This window comes from Podarcis muralis, chromosome 4 (assembly GCF_964188315.1).
Source record: "Podarcis muralis chromosome 4, rPodMur119.hap1.1, whole genome shotgun sequence".
Classification (NCBI taxonomy): Eukaryota; Metazoa; Chordata; class Lepidosauria; order Squamata; family Lacertidae; genus Podarcis; species Podarcis muralis.
In genome coordinates this window covers 61,921,089-61,938,691 of record NC_135658.1, presented here as the reverse complement: position 1 = coordinate 61,938,691, position 17,603 = coordinate 61,921,089, and the positions used below count along the sequence as shown (strand labels likewise).

The window sequence follows — 17,603 nt, the reverse complement described above, 5'->3', positions numbered from 1 at the left end:
GCAAACATCCTGGGAGAAATGTGTGCAGTTCAGTCACACAGCAAATTCAGAAATACCACAACCTCGTTTGTGCCATTATAAAAGGGAATATATGTCATGCGCAAATAAATGGCTCAGAACAGCCATGTTTTAATAGGACTACTTTTTGTGATGTATTTTAAGTCTTGTACGCCATATGATCTCTTCTCTGAATTACTGATGGCAGTTAATTTGAAGCTGTATTGGAACCTGAAATAGTTATCACAGGCTATCCTTTCCTGCTTTATCTGTCTTGATATTATTATCATTTGCTTCTCTGGTACCCATGGAAACAGCCATTAAGATAGCCACTTTCTCCAAGGAAGAGAGTGTTGTTAATGTCTGACATTTATCCAGCTGTGTAGCTTAGGATACAATTTTACAGGGTTTTAAGATCAATCCATAACTCTGCCTTGAAGTATGTGTAGGAACTAGAATCCATCCAGAAATACAAGATAAAGCAGGAGAAGATTTCTAATTTCCATGCTGCTAGCAGGCACATGGAAAGCTAAATGTTGTTTAAGAATAGATTGTTGTTTTAAATCTGCTCCCTTATACTTACATTTATTTACTTATATGTGAACTGATTTCTGCAGCTCCATAATTGCATTAGTAATAAGATCATTTTGTTTATCACCAACATTTTTTTTAAAAATGGTACATGTCACAGCCTGTCTTAGACGATTTCACTAAGGATGCATTGCTAACAGATATCTCCCAGTCCCTCTGGACCCAGTGGAACTTCAATTCTATACATGACGACTAGGATGTTGCCACTCGTCTAAGTAAGAAGCACTTTCTGCCTCTTTCTCACACTCAAACTATTGCTTATCCTCTTTGATTTCCCAAAGTCTTGTGTTTGGGCTGTTTTTCTTCAGAAAACACATGGGGGCTCAAATAATTGAATGCATCTCCCTACAAAAATTCCCTTCACATTTTCTGCTCATGCTGTCCCTTAAACCACTGAGCTCTTTCCTTAATCCACCATATTGTTACCTACCCTTCTCCCTCTGGCTCTTCTCTTTCTCTCTAAGCTGTCATTTTGTAACTAGCACAAACTGGTGGATCCCAGTGTCCTCGCTTAAAATACACATTCAGAAGTTGGGACAGCTATACAGCTGCAAATATGTTTTAAGTGCATTATACAAGACGGCGATGGTGAGCTAATGGGAAATTCAATACAGTGGTACTCTGGTTACGAAGGGACGCGGGTGGCGCTGTGGGTTAAGCCACAGAGCCTAGGACTTGCCGATCAGAAGGTCGGCGGTTCGAATCCCCGTGATGGGGTGAGCTCCCGTTGCTCAGTCCCAGCTCCTGCCAACCTAGCAGTTCGAAAGCATGTCAAAGTGCAAGTAGATAAATAGGTACCGCTCCAGCGGGATGGTAAATGGCATTTCCGTGTGCTGCTCTGGTTCGCCAGAAGCGGCTTAGTCATGCTGGCCACATGACCCTGAAGCTGTCTGCGGACAAACGCCGGCTCCCTCGGCCAATAAAGCGAGATGAGTGCCCTTTACCTCTACCTTACTCTGGTTACGAACTTAATGCGTTACGGAGGTCCGTCCTTAAGCTGAAACCGTTCTTATCCCGGGGTGCACTTTTGCTAATGGGGTCTCCCGCTGTGCGCGCCCCTCTGGTGCACGATTTCTGTTTGCATCCTGGGGCAAAGTTCGCAAACAGGAGCAGCTCCTTCCGGGTTAGCAGAGCTCGTAACCAGAAGCGTTCGTAACCAGAGTAAGGTAGAGGTAAATATTTTTAAATGTTTTTTTAAAAGCATTTTCACAGTGTTTTATTATATATGTCTAGATTCAGCCCTTATCCTTCTTATGTTTCTCTTCATTGTTTAGGCTATGGAACATTTTCCTATCTAGCTTCATTGTGGCTGCATATCTCCCTTTTTCTTGAAAAAGCTGTTGCTCTTCCACACCTTTTGATGGGTCTTAGGTAGTGCTATGCTGTTCTCTGTTCCTAAGTGATAAAGAATCTGCTGCTACTCTGACAACTTGGTTGAGACTGTCATTGACCAGGCTTGTTTGCTACTAGCTCTATTATTTTCATGGTGTTCCTTTTGTTTATGCTTGGAATTGTGCTTTGCAGCCTCATACCTTATTTGGTTCAAGCCCACCCCCACCCTAAAAAACTCCCAGTAACATCCCAAGCCCACTCAGCATTTAGCAATCAAATTTAATTAAAACATACCTGCATTTCCAAGATATGGAGGTCCAAAGCCAGCATAGTTTTGCCCCCTGAGGTCCATCAGTCTTTTATAAGGATTCCCAATAACAGTTATCCAAATGTTACCTTCCTTTCTGGTCTCCCATCAGAATCTTTTAAGTTGCTGGGTCTCACAAAGGCCTAGTCTGAAGCTAAGTGATTTAAGGATAATGTATCTTATTAGGATATGGTACAATCTGACGATCAACCATACAAAGCTTGTCTTGCTATTAAAAAAATCAAAAGCTCATTCTAGGAATGATTTTCCTCTTCTACAGTCTGCTTTGGCAGTGCCTCATTCACCAAACAAAGAGCTTTTGTCTCATTTTGATGAGAACTTTCTTCTTTTTTGCATGCAAGATTAATGGGAGGGTTTGTTACATGTCATCTTCACCAATGTGTCCATGGGAAAATTAAAGTATAAACCTTGTAACATCTTGATAGAAGTGGTGAAAAGGAAGCATTTTGTCCACCTACAGACTATTTTGTTGCCAGTATGGATGTTCGTCTGTTAGCATGTGCTGTGACTGCCAGCATTCTATATCCAGAATCAATAACAAAAGACTTAAAGCAATAAATATATTTTAGGTACCATTTATTTGGTTTTGCAACTTTTAATATTTTTAAAGCATTTATCCAACAGAAAAGCATAGGTTATGAAAAGCTATCATACCTATAAGTGGAACCCTGTCAGTATGCGGTTCAATATCCTGGTCTCACAGTAACCAGCTAGATGCCTGTGGGAAGCCTGCAAGCAGAAGCTGAGGGCTGCAGAACCCTCTTTGCTTATGATACCTGGCACCTGGTATTCAGAGGCATAATGCCTCTGTTAGTGGAGGTAGAACGTAGCCATTGTGGCCTGTAGCCATTGATAGTCGTATTCTCCATGAATTTGCCTAATTCCTTTTAAAGACATTCTAAACTCCCAAGTCGATGACCACCACAATGCCTTGTGGTAGGGAATTTCAGTTTAACTATATGCTGTGTCAAAAAATACTTTATCCACATATGCCAATAGAATAGCTTTTCTAGTTGCAGAAACTTATGCTGAGTTGCCACAGATTCACCCTTCCATTTTAAAAAGGTAGAAGGACCAAAACTAGAAATCTTGTTATTGTTCCTTAAATCATTTTTATGTATCGCTTAAAAAACCACATTCCTCTATACCTGGTGTCTCCTTCTGCAGTGGCATAACCAACGAACCACTGTTTGGAGACTAGTACATAGTGTTTATTTTAAGATATTCAGATGTATGATACTTCATGTGTTCGTATATGTGCAGCTGATTGAAGCAATGTTTCTTTTTGATAATATGTATCACACAGTGATTCTTAAATCTGCTCAGTGCAAGAGACATTGTAAAACCAGATGCAGATGTATATGGACTGTGCGTCAGCGGCTCTGCCAATATTTTTGTTGCTGTTCACAATGGCGAGGTAATTGCATTATCAATCTTGTTAGTCTAGGGGCATCTAGGGCTTCATTCTCGCTTTGACTGTGTGGGGGCTCATGTCCAAACGCTGCACAAGCCCATGGCAGCAGGGAGAAGAGGGCTCTAAAAAAAATGCAATGGGAGGGATCGTAGCTCAGTGATAGAGCATTGCTTGCAGAGGGCCCCGGTTCACTCCTGGAATCTTTACTCAGATTAGATTGAGGACTAACAGTTGCTGAGAATCACAAAGAGGAAAGTTCTAGTGCTTTTGTGCCCTGTTTTAAACATAGGCTTGTGGCTAGCCATTGTGAGGACAGTGGGACTAGATATGGAACTTTAGTCTGATGTTGAAGAGTGGTTCTTGTATTATTATATTCTTACAGCAGGTGCTGTAAAAAGCCTCTGCTTGAGACCTCGAAGAGTTGCTGTCAGATTGTTTTATTTGTTTAAAATACTTATATTCTGTGTATACAAACTGATGTACAGACGTAGAGCTCCTTCATAGGCTGGCTGTATGCACAAATAGAAGGAATGTGGCCACTGTGCATTAGTCAAGAACAGGGCTAGCACTTGTTATTTCACTCTATATGTGTGTCTAAACTCTACTATCAACACAGTTCTGAGCAACCTTGAGAACAAATCCATTTTTTAAAATTGCCTACATTGTTCCAATTAATAAATAAATTGAGCAGGAGTATATTCTTGCTTGTTGCCTTTGGATTACTATACTGTGAATGAATTTTTGAAAAAATGATAATAGTTGGGCTATTTTCAATGTGTGATCTTTAGTGTTCCAACCCCAAGGAGGGGAAAAGTTGCTCCCAGTTTCTCGCAATCAAGTGCTAAGCAAAGCCATCCTTGAGTTTGTTTGGAAAGGAGCTGAAATATGTCTTGTCTGAGAATGCAGCAACACCTGTATGTAATGTCTGCTTGAGAGGTGAAAATTATGAGGTGAGATGGATGAAAGCAGAAGCAGTTCTAGTGATATGAATTTTAAGGAGTGCTTCACAGAAGGAAAGTATTCATGGCTTGAACTGAATCTTGTTTACATCCAAACCAGGCAGTTTTCATTACATAGCTTTCTGATATGAGGTTTATGTCCTTATAGCTTATAAACCAACTGTTGTGAAAAAGAAAAAGGAAAAGACATCAAAGCATCCTTAACCCCTCCCCTCCCAGGCAGTACCGTTTGGCTTTTGGCCACAAAGCCTTTAACTGCAGGGTATTTAATAGCACCGTAGAAAGACGTGAATTCAAGAATGGATAAGGTGGCATTCTGCCCAGCTGAAATCTATAAAGCCAGTCTAACTGAGAAAAAGAGCCACAAGTTAAATGCTGGACAATCAGTAAAAATGCCCCACACTTATTTATATAACATAATTGCGTGCTTTATTGATATACACAGTAAAGCAGTATATAATACAATAAGTAAGGCATATATTTGGTGAAATTTGATATGTTGTGAAAAATGCAGTAAAACTGAAGTTTATAAAAATAATTAGTAAATGTTACAGTGTAGATGTTAGAACACAATAGATTATGATACCAAAGTAATAAACCAGTACTGGATAACAATGGTATAACATGCCAAATGATAGTTAGTTAGTTAGTCAGTTACACTGATAAATGTATTACAGTTTAATAGTTTGTGGATATAAGGAACATGAAATATTCCCAAAGAAATGCTTAAAAAGCAGCAATAAAGCTCTTAAAGTCTTTAAATACTTTTGACAGACTCACTTCAAAACTAATGTCTATGAAGGGGGGAAAATGAAAACCCTGATGAAAACAACCGTGCACTCTTTATTAGTTTCCAAATGTCTAAAGAGAACTTTCAACTTAAAGGCATAAATGAACAAACCCCACCCCATAGATTTTGCACTTTCCTATGAGAATATGCAGGATGCTTATTGATGAATAAATGGTACAATCCAGCCTAGTATGGGTCAAGTGCCTGCTCATGAGGTAATGGCCCCTCCCCTCAGCATGCATCCTTTTGGAAAAACATATCCCTGGGCAAGATGGAGAGCTTGGTGCCGACAAACTTCCATTCACAATCATGTTTGAGGGAGACTGGTGGTAGCAACAGGGCTCTTAGACCTCAGTGTGTGGGCATTGTGCTCACACCAGGATAGATTGCATCCAAAGTTCTTTAAAAAATAGTTTCAAATGTACGTTTGGGGCTTCTTTTGCAAGTTATTACATTTTTAAACTTCTTGTTGTTAAGATGATAAGACCTGTTCACACAATGGACAAGTGGTGATGATGTAATATCTTCTGTATATAATTGTCAGGAACACCACAAAACCAAAGTGAGGTAGAAATAACATGACTACCCATGTTTAATGTTAACTAGCATTAAAAATAAAATATTTTTCCCCAAGTTTAATTACACTTCGTACAAGAAGAGGTAACAGATTTTACTCTTGCAAAGTATTAATGTAGATTAGATTGATGAAATTCTGTTTTCAGACAATGGAATTAAAGGCTGGCGGAAGGGAAGGGAATGAAATGGTAAAGCTTTTGTTAACAGCACCTCAAAATTTTATAGTAGTAAACCTGAGGAGCTGTTATGTAACATCTATTTTCTGTTATCCCTCTCCTGAGTCATTGTTAATTGTGCGGTATTATTTGTAGAAAGACCTAGGGAGGAACAAAATTACCGGCTATTGTCTTGGATGACCAGCCTCCCATGAAGCAGTGTGGCTACTTTTAACTGTTGATAGAACTGAAGCTGATATAATTGCTCCATGCCATTTCCTGTTTAATTGAAATGTTGTGGCTCCTTGGAATTTGCTGCAAGGCAGATCTCTAGTGACCATTTTGTTTTTAAGAGACTAGGCAATTCTCAATGCTTAAAAATACTGCTACTATAACAATTAAAATTAAATATTAATAATAAGAGTAATCAAACTTTCAGGATGGAAGCAGTTCACAGGTCGGTCACTATCTGCATTCAAGTCCTCAACACACACACCCCTCAAAAAAACAACAACAAAAAAAAAAACCACAAAGATATCACTAAAGGTGGCATTGCAGGGTATAAAAGCAAATCAAGACTTCTGCTTTGAAGCATTAAGGTGCTGGCCAGTGTCAGAGGCAGAACACCGGATGATAAAGTCCAAAGGTATAATCCGGTGAGGCAGTTCCTATTTTGTGTTTACTAACAACATTTGGGTTCATAGAAGTGGAGGAAACAGCAGGAGCAGAGAATACTGATTCAATTTGTCTTTTTTATTGTTGCAAGCTCTGAAGATAGCATTTGTCATGTAATGTGCTCTTTCATATTATTGCCAACTAGCTGGATAAATTCCTGTAAGACTTAATTTCTACTTGGAAGGAGGTAGAAAAGCTACCTCTACTGGAAGTTCAGGACAATATTATTTTTTTAAGCCAGTGCTAGTCAGACGCAAAACAATGAGAAATGTATGTTAATAGTTTTGGTGTTTCAGAAATTCTCTCTTTGATTCATAAGGAAAAGAACACAGAACATGAATTATGTCTGATACAATTACAGAGCTCAAATGATGCTAAACAAATGCACTGCCTCTTTTTTTGTTTTTTTAATAGGGATTTATATAAACTTTTTTTTTTTTTATAAAGCACACTTTGTTTACAATCTTTCTTTATAACGGTTATAAATTTTTTTTAAACAACCCAAAATGCGTTCCATATAAAGAAATGGCAAGTTATTTAGCTATCAAGATTTTACATGTAGTTTTCTTATAATTTTTTTGTACAATTGCATAGACGTGTAAAACCTGCCATTGTTAACAAAACAATAACAGACTTAAGAAACTACTGAAATCTACAGTATAGTACCACTACCCTTCACAAAAATATAATTTGTTTTCATGTAAACTCTTACAGTCTAATCCTTTTGTCATATGAATATTATAAAAACCATGCGGGTACGCCTGAAGTTGTAAAACACATCTTGCTATTCTAACACCTTGTTGTCGGTCATCATGGTCACTAACGTTTCCATTGCTCGGCCCAAGTCATCTGCCATGTGGAAAAGGCTGCCTACATTGTGGCCTGTAAAACAAAGAAAAATATTTCACAGATGAAGCTGTCCTTGGTGTACTGCAACTGCTTTTGAAGATTGCCACACATACTTCTTAAAAGAAAAGGTACCTTGATATAAAATGATACACACTTCCATGCAAGGACAATTGTCAATTATTAGTCATATACATATATATATTTGCAGAACCACTAGCAAAGCTGTGTGAAACCTGCAGAGCTTTTTAGCCAGCACACACTAAATTCTTAAATGACAGACATAGCAAATCAATTTCAAAGGCACATGCATGAAAACCCTTGGCAAAAACTGCAAAATTAAATGTGCATGTGAAAGACTTTGCTACACAAGTGGTTGCAAATGAATCAATTAAAGTGAATAACAGCTAACCTGATCAATCATAATCAACCCAAACAGCTTGACTAGGGAACTTGCCAAAGCGCTAATTGATGTTAATGAGAGTAAGGTCCTGGATGAAACCTCCATTGGAGACCAAATTGAAGAGTTAAACCAACCTACATAAATTCACTGAATCTTTTAAAATACTGTTGCTAATGAAAGGAAGCTAGTTGCATGAACTCTATTATCAAGGGGGCAAGAAAAGCTGGATGTGCCAGGTTACATTAGCTATTGTTAGCGGCACTGCAGTAATACTCTTTTCATGATTTATGTTGTTAAGAAATCCCATTTGATGGAATGTTTGCTTTTTAGCTAGGTTGTAACTTATCTGAATCCATTCCTAACAAAAATGTATCTTGATAATATGCAAGTCATCACACTGCAAAGATAGCAGGCATAAAATGGGTAGGTGTACAGCAACTTAGAGCAATATTTTCTTTAATCAGTGTGTATCTCTGCAATTCTTCCAATCTTGGTTTTCAGACCACGTTGGTGTCCTGCCCAAAATGGGAATGACTACAAGGCCAACAGAAATCCTCTGTTTTTCTATGAATGCTTTTGTTCTGCTGGTTTACACAACACAGTGGGCAACACAAGAAGAGCAGCCACTCATTCAGGACGGGCTATGATATCCTTCTGCAGTGTTCTGCTTGCAGCTCTTAGAGATGGGTCATGTCACTTCTTGAATGAGTTAGGATTTGGGATGGAATCTTTACTTTTCTCAAAGGGTCTAAAAACAAAGATTTAATGCAACAGAAATAAAGCAATAATAAAGCAAAAACTGAATTAAGCTATTAAGACATATGCAGGTAACACGTTAGCATTTAAACAAAATTAAACTGAACTATAAAGAGCTTTGGACAAATCAGATCTTTTTCCACCTCTGAAAAGAAAACAAATTTTGTACCTGGCAGACTTAACCATAAAGGACCCTTGCCACTATGTGATTAGAGATGCTGGTAACTAGAGAAGAGCCACTGATAATGTTCTTAGCATTCAGGAATGTTTGCATGGAAGGTGATGGTGCTGACAGCTGTCGCCATAATCAACAAAGAACAACTAGTGGGCCACAGGATTGAAACTGGTGCTTAATTGTTTGTGTCTCTGAAGGCGATGGTGCAGAGCTAGTCTACAGGTTATGGCCATCCTGTGGAGGCTGCTTCAAATTGAGAGCTCCTATGTGATTGGACCCTCCACTAAACTGTAATGGTTCATCTACCCTGGCAAAGCAGCATAAATGATCCTTAGAATATTGATGGAATAGATTAGAGTAAAAGTGATAGTCATTTTTACAAAAGAAGGTAGAAATTAGTCTCTTTAAGCGAGAACTGAACAACTCAATAACTTTCGCCTTAGACTGTTAACCTGGCACCTTTACATGTACAGGCAATTCTTGTTTTGCGTGGGAGTTCCATGTGTAAGCCTACTCTGTCCCTTTTTGTGATGTTTCCGTGATGTTTTGGGGCTACTTCCAGGATTGGCACTGTGTGTGTGTGCGCACGCGATTGCACGTCATTAAGATGTGCCTAAACTGGGAATTGCTTGTAATAAGTTCTCACAGTGTGTGAAAGATGTTGTTTCCCCATCCCCAATACATATATAAGGCGCTGAAAGCACCAAAAAAAATTTTTGTTAAAAAAAAAGTAAATACACAAGATCAGATCTATTTTAAAAAACCTTTTTGTTTAAACAGAAGAAATGTGACATGTTTATATGCTTATATACAGCAGAACATCAAAGTAAATGTATCACTTCTGGGTGGTAGCAGTAATTTGCCATATAGCTCCCTCCCTGGTCATGGGAGGGCACTGTCTTTCTTGTACAGTACTTTGCTTTGAGGGAGCCCTCAGTGTTGATATCTTAATCTGGGGCTGGCCAGCAGTTGTGTATCATTAGAGGACTCCCTCCCTTCCCCAAATTTGTAATGTGCCAGTTAAGTTACATTTTGCCCCACCTCCTCACAGATAATATTGTGGATGGTAGCTTAATCATTATGGGTTTCCCAGTTGATGGAATGACTGCCATCAGACACAGCTGTGCACTGCATACAGCACACTTTGCCAAGCAGATGTTTCAGACCACAGCTTTAGCATTAGAAGAGGAGGAGGAGTTTGGATTTGATATACCGCTTTATCACTACCCGAAGGGGTCTCAAAGCGGCTAACAATCTCCTTTCCCTTCCTCCCCCACAACAAACACTCTGTGAAGTGAGTGGGGCTGAGAGACTTCAAAGAAGTGTGACTAGCCCAAGGTCACCCAGCAGCTGCATGTGGAGGAGCAGAGACGCGAACCGAACCCGGTTCCCCAGATTACGAGTCTACCACTCTTAACCACTACACCACACTGGCTTTAAATGGGAGAGGCAAGCTGCATCAGGCATCTCCTGACCCTGAACTGTGACGGCTGGTCATTATAAGATGGTTGGTGGCCAAGTTTTGATTTTGATTTTCCTTTTACCTCCCTGTCCCCTTTTGCTTGAGTACTGTAATTTTTTAGAGTGCAAGCCTGGAGGTAGAGATTGTCTTGTTTTGGTTGTATGTAAGCTGTTCTGGAGGCATTTTGGGCTGAAGAGTATAGGGTACAAATGTGGCAAATAAATAAACACCTACCTAAATGGGAACAAATTTTAAAATGCTAGCTTCCTATACAAGAGAAATTGGCTTCATATTTGTCTAGCATAGATTCAAGACAACTATAGTTGCAAGTGAATTTCTGAATGTTGTAGTCTTTTGTAAGGCTGTTCATCTTCCACCACATACATTGTTTGGATAACAGTTTAACATTCAAATGCTTCTGAAAATGTTTTTAAGATAATAAATGAACTATTTTCAGTTCATTTGTACTTTATAGAAAGTGAAAAAATCTGTTTTTCTCTCTGATCCTCAATCCCAGAGCATACAAACTTTTTCTGTGTCTTTGTATCATTAAAACAATTAACTTTAGCTCCATATATTCTTATAACCAGCCTGTGAAGTAATTACAGTTATGGGATTCAAAATGAGATAAAGGGTTGCCCAATGCCACTCAGCAGAGTGCATAGCTGAACTGCATTTAAATCTGTCTCTCCCACATGAAAATGCAGGATTTTGTTCACATTGGTTTCCATATCCTGTACTGCCTTAAACAGCATAGTGGATGTTATTGACATTCTGTTTGGTGTAATGCTGAACTTGCAAACCAGAGGAATACTTTATATCGCTTATATATCACAACCTATAAATACAATATTTGTAACCTGTATTGTAGCCAAGAACTTAAGAAGGTCTCAGACTTTAATCTAAAGCCAGATGATAACTTCACACCTTATGAACCATAAAGATTTTATGGCAACATTTTCATCTTTATTCCCTTTGCCAAGTAAATGTCCTTTGGAAGGGCCTAAGAGAGAAAAAGCATTCCTTCCAATTCTGATGTCAACTGAATGTTGAGAGGCATTGCATATTAGACCACAACTGTTAAATGTACCTAGCAACACACATGCTGCGCCACAAACGCCAGACAAAAAAAGAGGATGCAGCCAACAGGAAGCTATTGCAGTAGGCATCAGACACACTAACCTCTCTCACTGGCTTTCCAGAGGCATTTCTTCCTTTAGTAACAGAAGTAGTTTGGTATCAGAAAGAAAAAGGGAAAAACACAAATACAGAAATACTTCAGTGTTTATTCTGGAGCTGAATTCAGAGCATTGTTTTTTAAATAAGCCAAAAGACTACAGTGCATAAAAATGCATAAAATGTCCCTTGTAGGTCATCAGTGTAAAGTAATAAAAATCCATATCTTCTGATTAAAATGCAGAGAGCCTGAGATAATAAATTTACTAGAAGAAAAATAATAGATTGGAATAGATTTGCTCAGTATGTGTTGATTAGTCATCATCCTTTGTTCTAAAATATTTTATTACCCACAGAAGAACCTGTGATAGTATTTGATTTATTATTAAGAGTGATCCACCTTAGCACTGTTACATACTGAAAAACAATAAAACTTTTGCAATACCAAATTAAGACTGAGAATAATATGCACAAAGAATGTAATCTTAGCTGAAACCATTTCGCACACCGTTAGTTCACTGTTGTAAAATAATAATATGCAGACTACATAATAGGTTGTTGAGCCATTAATAATGTATAGTATTTCTTGTAAAGGAAGGGGAGAGGTGATTCAATGCAGTAGACAGACAAATTTCTCTATATCTTTCCACTAAGGCTGGGCAATACAGTGGAACCTTGGTTGTTGACCGCTTCAGAAGCTGAACAATTCAGAAGCCAAACTCCGACAACCCAGAAGTGAATGCTTCCGTTTTCGAATGAGCCTCAAACGGCTTCCAAGGTGCGTTTCTCCATTTTTAAAAAGGAATTTGCCAAATGGAAGTCAAATGATCTTCTAGAACGGATTACGTTTTACATCCAAGGTTCCACTGTATCTGGTTTTCAACATCGTGATACATCACCATATGCCAATATATCACAATGTCTGAAATAAGGAGGAAGGAGGAAATAAGGTGTGGAGAGAGAAGTAGCTGAGCGCTGAATTCTTGGATGTGAACTTCAAACTGGTTTGGGCGATACATTGTCCAGCCCTAGCCAAGAGCACTGCTCTCCTTCCTTGCATTTTCTTTGGAAGAAAAAAAAAATCTCAACCGTGAGCAAGTGATAGAACTTCACACCCCAGAGACCTTTTGTTAAAATGTTCAGTTTTTACTTTTAACTTTTTAATTAGGTGAATATCACTATTAAAAGGACAGTATCACCCTTTAGCTCTAGCAACAGTTGTGAAATGGGTGGCAATCACTCCTTAAATAAATTTATAATGCCCAATTGTCCAATCACTGAAGAAGAGGTGGGGGGGTGTATTTGTCCATTTGCCCACCTGAAAACACAACCATTTCTTGGCTGGGGGTGCAATTTAAGAGGCAGTATGGAATCCAAGTTGGCCAGTTTCAACCAGAAATAGCAGCCCCCCCCCAAAAAAAAAAGAGAGAGAGAGAGTTCCAAAGAAGTCCAGTGGGGCTTCTGAGATGTAAGTTGTAAGCTAGGAAATGGTAATCTTTTCCAAGGCTGACTCCTCCCAAACCCAGTTTGTTCCTAGAAGCAGAAGTGGTGGGCAGGGAGAGGGGAGCAAGAGACAAGATCACAGCACAGAGGCTTTGGCATGAGGAACAGTGTGCCAAGGCTTCAACCCAGCCAGGAAATGCAGCTGATTGATTCTGCGCCCCACCTCCCTCTTGCACACCCACAGTTTCCTCCATTGTACCCATGAGGAGGGTGTTGGCTTTTTCCTTCCTTCCTCTCCAGTTCCCTCTTGGGACAACTTCCATTGCAACTGCCCAGCCACGATCCCACCACATCGTGGCACAAAAGGAACCACAGGGCAGGATGGGTGAAGAAGGCTTGCAAGTGAGAGGGAGGCAGAGAGAGAGGGCTTGGTGAAAGAGATAGAGGGAGTTACCTAGCCCAAGAGAACAAACATAAGGATCCCGGGGGGAAACCAACAACCTCCCTCTGCCTACAGAGAAAGCAGATTATAATTGGCTCTACTTAATTATACTCCAAGGGAAGTGGGTGGCGCTGTGGTCTAAACCACTGAGCCTAGGGCTTGCCAATTGGCAGTTCGAATCCCCGCGACGGGGTGAGCCCCTGTTGTTCGGTCCCAGCTCCTGCCCACCTAGCAGTTCAAAAGCACGTCAAAGTGCAAGTAAATGCCCTGGTGGGAAGGTAAACGGCGTTTCTGTGTGCTGCTCTGGTTTCGCCAGAAGCGGCTTAGTCATGCTGGCCACATGACCCGGAAAAACTGCCTGCGGACAAACATTGCCTCCCTCTGCCAGTAAAGTGAGATGAGCGCCGCAACCCCAGAGTCGTCCGCAACTGGAATTAACTGTTGGGGTCCTTTACCTTTTCAATTCTACTCCACTTTCCTTCTTCCCTGGACTGCAGGGTGCAAAGCTGCTTTAGAGCTGGCTAGCAGCCCTTTACTTGACAGTAAAATGTTTTTGGCAGTACTCTGATAGGCAGCAAGCAAGGACGTCAGCAACTGCTTGCACCCCGGTGGGCATTGAGTGGGTATTTGCGATGTATTGCAAGCTCAAAAATAATGAAACGGTTATTGCAATCTGGGCTTTAAACTGGTTTTCAACTATGTATCAATAAATCGCACAGCCCTAATTTCCACTTAGCAATTTTCTTTGTTCGGTTAAATTGCCCTGTCATTGCAGTTTGACACCTATGTCCAGAAACTGTTGTACAGATGGAATTTATAAGCAATCTTCCATTTGAATCATTTTGATTATAAATTTCATGAATAAATTAAACAGCTCTTTACTAAATGTTTCCAGCAGGAAAATACATAACATTAAAAACAAAACGTATTAAAGCCAAATTAAATGCACACGTACTACTTGTCACAACCATCATCAAAATGAAATAATTAAATAAAATAGTGAAGCAGGCTAGAAATAATCATAGCTGAATAAGTCATCACCATTTCAATAGTCACTCTGCTCTTGACATATGGAGAGCATATAGGTTAGATCTAACAGTCAAGAAGAATAACAACAAATTATTTTTCACAATTAATATGGAGACATTGTCTGAGACACTGCTAACATGAAGGATCCCCCAAATCCTCATGAATATGCCAACATCCTCATTAGTCATGCCTATTACATTAGTCAGGACTCACTTAAGCCCCATTGATTTCTACACAACTCCAGTAGCATTAATTTCCTTGGGAATGGGGCTAAGAAGTAGCTACTCTGTTCTAAGGATACCACCAGTGCTTTTTTCCCGAGGGGGTGCAGGGGTATGCATACCCCTTAAACATTTTGTGAATCTAAGTTTGGCCTCATTGTGGGGCAGTATTTCAGTGTGAGTAGGAAAATGAGAGTACCTGTAAACATTTTTTTTACAAAAAAAAGCACTGGATACCACCATTTCTTTTAAACATACCTCACAGTTTAGTCAAAAATTTGATTGTTCAGCTTACATTTCATTGTCATTTTTTTGCTAAGATGAACAAGATCTCAGTCAAATACATACAAAACTCCCATCAGACTTGGCAGTTTGTCCACATGTGTAGTGTGAAAGCAATTTACTCTGTGACCTATTATCTTGCAGGGTTTAATAAACCACTAAGGTGGTATTTAATACTATATTTCCACTATGTCAGACCTCTAGCTTTGACATCTGTTTTGAGTTAGCACAGCAGCTGTGGAAAGCAGCTGCGGCTACTATGAATTTGCTTTGAGCAGCATGCTAAAGGGAATGTGGATGGGACTGTACATTAAGGACAGCAATCATCAGATTCTCAGCAGAAATTCCCACTTTTAGCACCATCCTTCAGCTTTGCAGCAAGTGCAGAGATCATTCTATAATGTTTAAGCTTTCAGCTATTCTTTGCAGTTTTAACTTATAAACAAGAGAAAAACTATATAGACATCTGCATTTTTTCCTCCAAAGATCTGTTTGTGTAGGTCAGAGATACACTAACTTTGTCTACATGATGCATTATTTCTTTTTATAAAGGTAAAGGGACCCATGACCGTTAAGTCCAGTCGTGGACGACTCTGGGGTTGCGGCACTTATCTCGCTTTACTGGCCGAGGGAGCCAACGTTTGTCCGCAGACAGTTTTTCCAGGTCATGTGACCAACATGACTACGTAACTTCTGGCGAAACCAGAGCAGCGCACCGAAACGCCATTTACCTTCCCACTGGAGTGGTACCTATTTATCTACTTGCACTTTGACGTGCTTTCGAACTGCTAGGTGGGCAGGATATGGGACCAAACAACGGGAGCTCACCCCGTCACGGGGATTTGAATCGCCGGCCTTCTGATTGGCAAGCCCAAGAAGCTCTGTGGTTTAGAATTTCTTTTATAAGAAATTTATAATAAAATTTCTGTTTATAAGAAAGGCTAAAAACATAGTTGAATAGAGAGGAGGAAAACCTGATGCCATCAGTGTGTAACTCTTAACATTTAAACTGCATCAATTAATCATCAGTATAATACCTTCCTGAGGTTGAACCTATCAGAGATTATTTCCCAATTTATTTGTAATGGAAAGCCAAGAGAATACTTTCCCCAGTGAGATTTATTTCCATATCATACTGGGAATTCTTGGCTGGGTTCCTACTTAGCATACATAGCAAGTTCTTTCACTGATCCATCATTACTAGCTGCAGAATTACCCAGGCAAACAACACAATGAGAATGTAACATCTGTGTTTTACTTCATTTTTGCATTAAGCAACAATGCCAGAAAAAGAGTTTTGTATAACTTGCACATTTGCAGGAAGTTTCGTTTTTTAAAGTGATTAGGTAGTCCAAGAGAATATAGTGTCTTTGCTTCTGTTCTTCACACCAATACATTTCATTAACATCTCTATTTAGTATTCAGCTAAGGTATACTCAGGCATACTGAAGTTAATGAATGTGACTAACTTAGGTTCATTAATTTTAATGGGTCTACTCTAAGTAAAACTTAGTTGAATACTGTCCTCTATCTTTTCAGCAGAGGTGATTTCCCAAGAACGCTTGATACACCGTGAAAATTGAAGTAAGTTGAATACCACCAACATTCCATGAGCTCCAGGGTACCATATTCAACCTAATATAACTCTTTCCAAGGAGGATATGTAGTATTCACATGAAATTCTCTATTAGATAAGATTGCTTCAGTTGGGAGAGAGAATACACGCTACCTGAATATACAGGTAGGAAGAAAGCACACAATGGTCTCTCTGTTGTACAGCAGGGCAGAATCCACAGTAAGAATATAAATGGAAATAACTATTCCATGCAAACAGCTACCGTTGTGTACCTTGGGCAGATGTACTAAATGTCTTTGAAATGTCTGACTTGGGTTCATCACCCCCAGCCCTATCTGACTCTTGGAACTCTGCTCAGGCCACTTTGCTCACTTGTCCTGTGCCACACACTCCTTAAGTACTTTTGTGTGGATTGAGAGGGGTGTGTTTTTAGAAATCTTAGGGAGGAATTCAGCGTAGCCTTATGGTAATAATTCTGCCAGCACAAGCTCTGGTCCACTCAGAGGCTATAAAAGCCAGCTGTGTGGTGCTGGAGGCACTGCAGTCTTCAATGGATTCCCCCCTGCCTTTGTTTTATTGTTTGAATGGGCTGACTAGTGGTAAGGCAGGCATGCCCATGCTTGACCTTTCTATGGAAGTAATTTGGTTGCTGTAATTGGGACCAGGGAGGAATTTGCCTTGTGGACAAATTGGGCCTGTCTGTGGATTTTGTCTACCTCTTAGCAATCATCACAACTTTTGAGCAGTGGAAGTACTGGGTTGCATCCTTAGTCCTGGTGGGGGAGGCCCATTGCCGTGGGAGCCTGGGAGGAACTTTTTGTCCAGATACCCATCTCAGGAGCTGAAGGGACTTAGCATCTCCATCTGGTAACCCAAAGGGTTTACTGGATATGGTGCATGTCAGAGGGTGACCTGTGACAGCAGTCAACTCCTACTTATTCACCAACCAGTTGGTGGGCTAATTGATTTCAGGAT

At 39.7% G+C, this 17,603-nt stretch overlaps 1 protein-coding gene and 1 long non-coding RNA gene across 37 annotated transcripts in view; one reads left to right on the top strand and one right to left on the bottom strand.

Annotated features, from left to right (window-relative positions):
• Nucleotides 1–17,603, top strand: part of LOC114596192 (uncharacterized) — a 70,265-nt gene that overhangs the window by 33,575 nt on the left and 19,087 nt on the right. For 8 of the 28 annotated variants that reach the window (XR_013392611.1, XR_013392608.1, XR_013392610.1 and 5 more), the window contains 2 exons: nt 15,605–15,798; nt 16,592–16,636. The exons of 2 other annotated variants lie outside the window; for them this stretch is intronic. This is a non-coding gene — a long non-coding RNA (uncharacterized LOC114596192). Of the gene's footprint in view, nt 1–12,289; nt 12,414–15,604; nt 15,799–16,591; nt 16,637–17,603 lie in introns of all 28 variants that reach the window. 18 more of the 28 variants (XR_013392615.1, XR_013392616.1, XR_013392614.1 and 15 more) reach the window with 6 other exon arrangements.
• DMD (dystrophin) overlaps nt 5,025–17,603 on the bottom strand; it is a 985,465-nt gene continuing 972,886 nt past the window's right edge. For 4 of the 9 annotated variants that reach the window (XM_077927392.1, XM_077927395.1, XM_077927394.1 and 1 more), the window contains 2 exons: nt 11,642–11,673; nt 5,025–7,699 (listed from right to left, as the gene is read on the bottom strand). In XM_077927392.1, the coding sequence (XP_077783518.1) occupies nt 7,688–7,699; nt 11,642–11,673 (44 nt within the window). In that variant the 3' untranslated portion in view covers nt 5,025–7,687. Of the gene's footprint in view, nt 7,700–11,641; nt 11,674–11,725; nt 16,637–17,603 lie in introns of those variants that run through there. The other 5 variants (XM_077927390.1, XM_077927388.1, XM_077927393.1 and 2 more) reach the window with 2 other exon arrangements.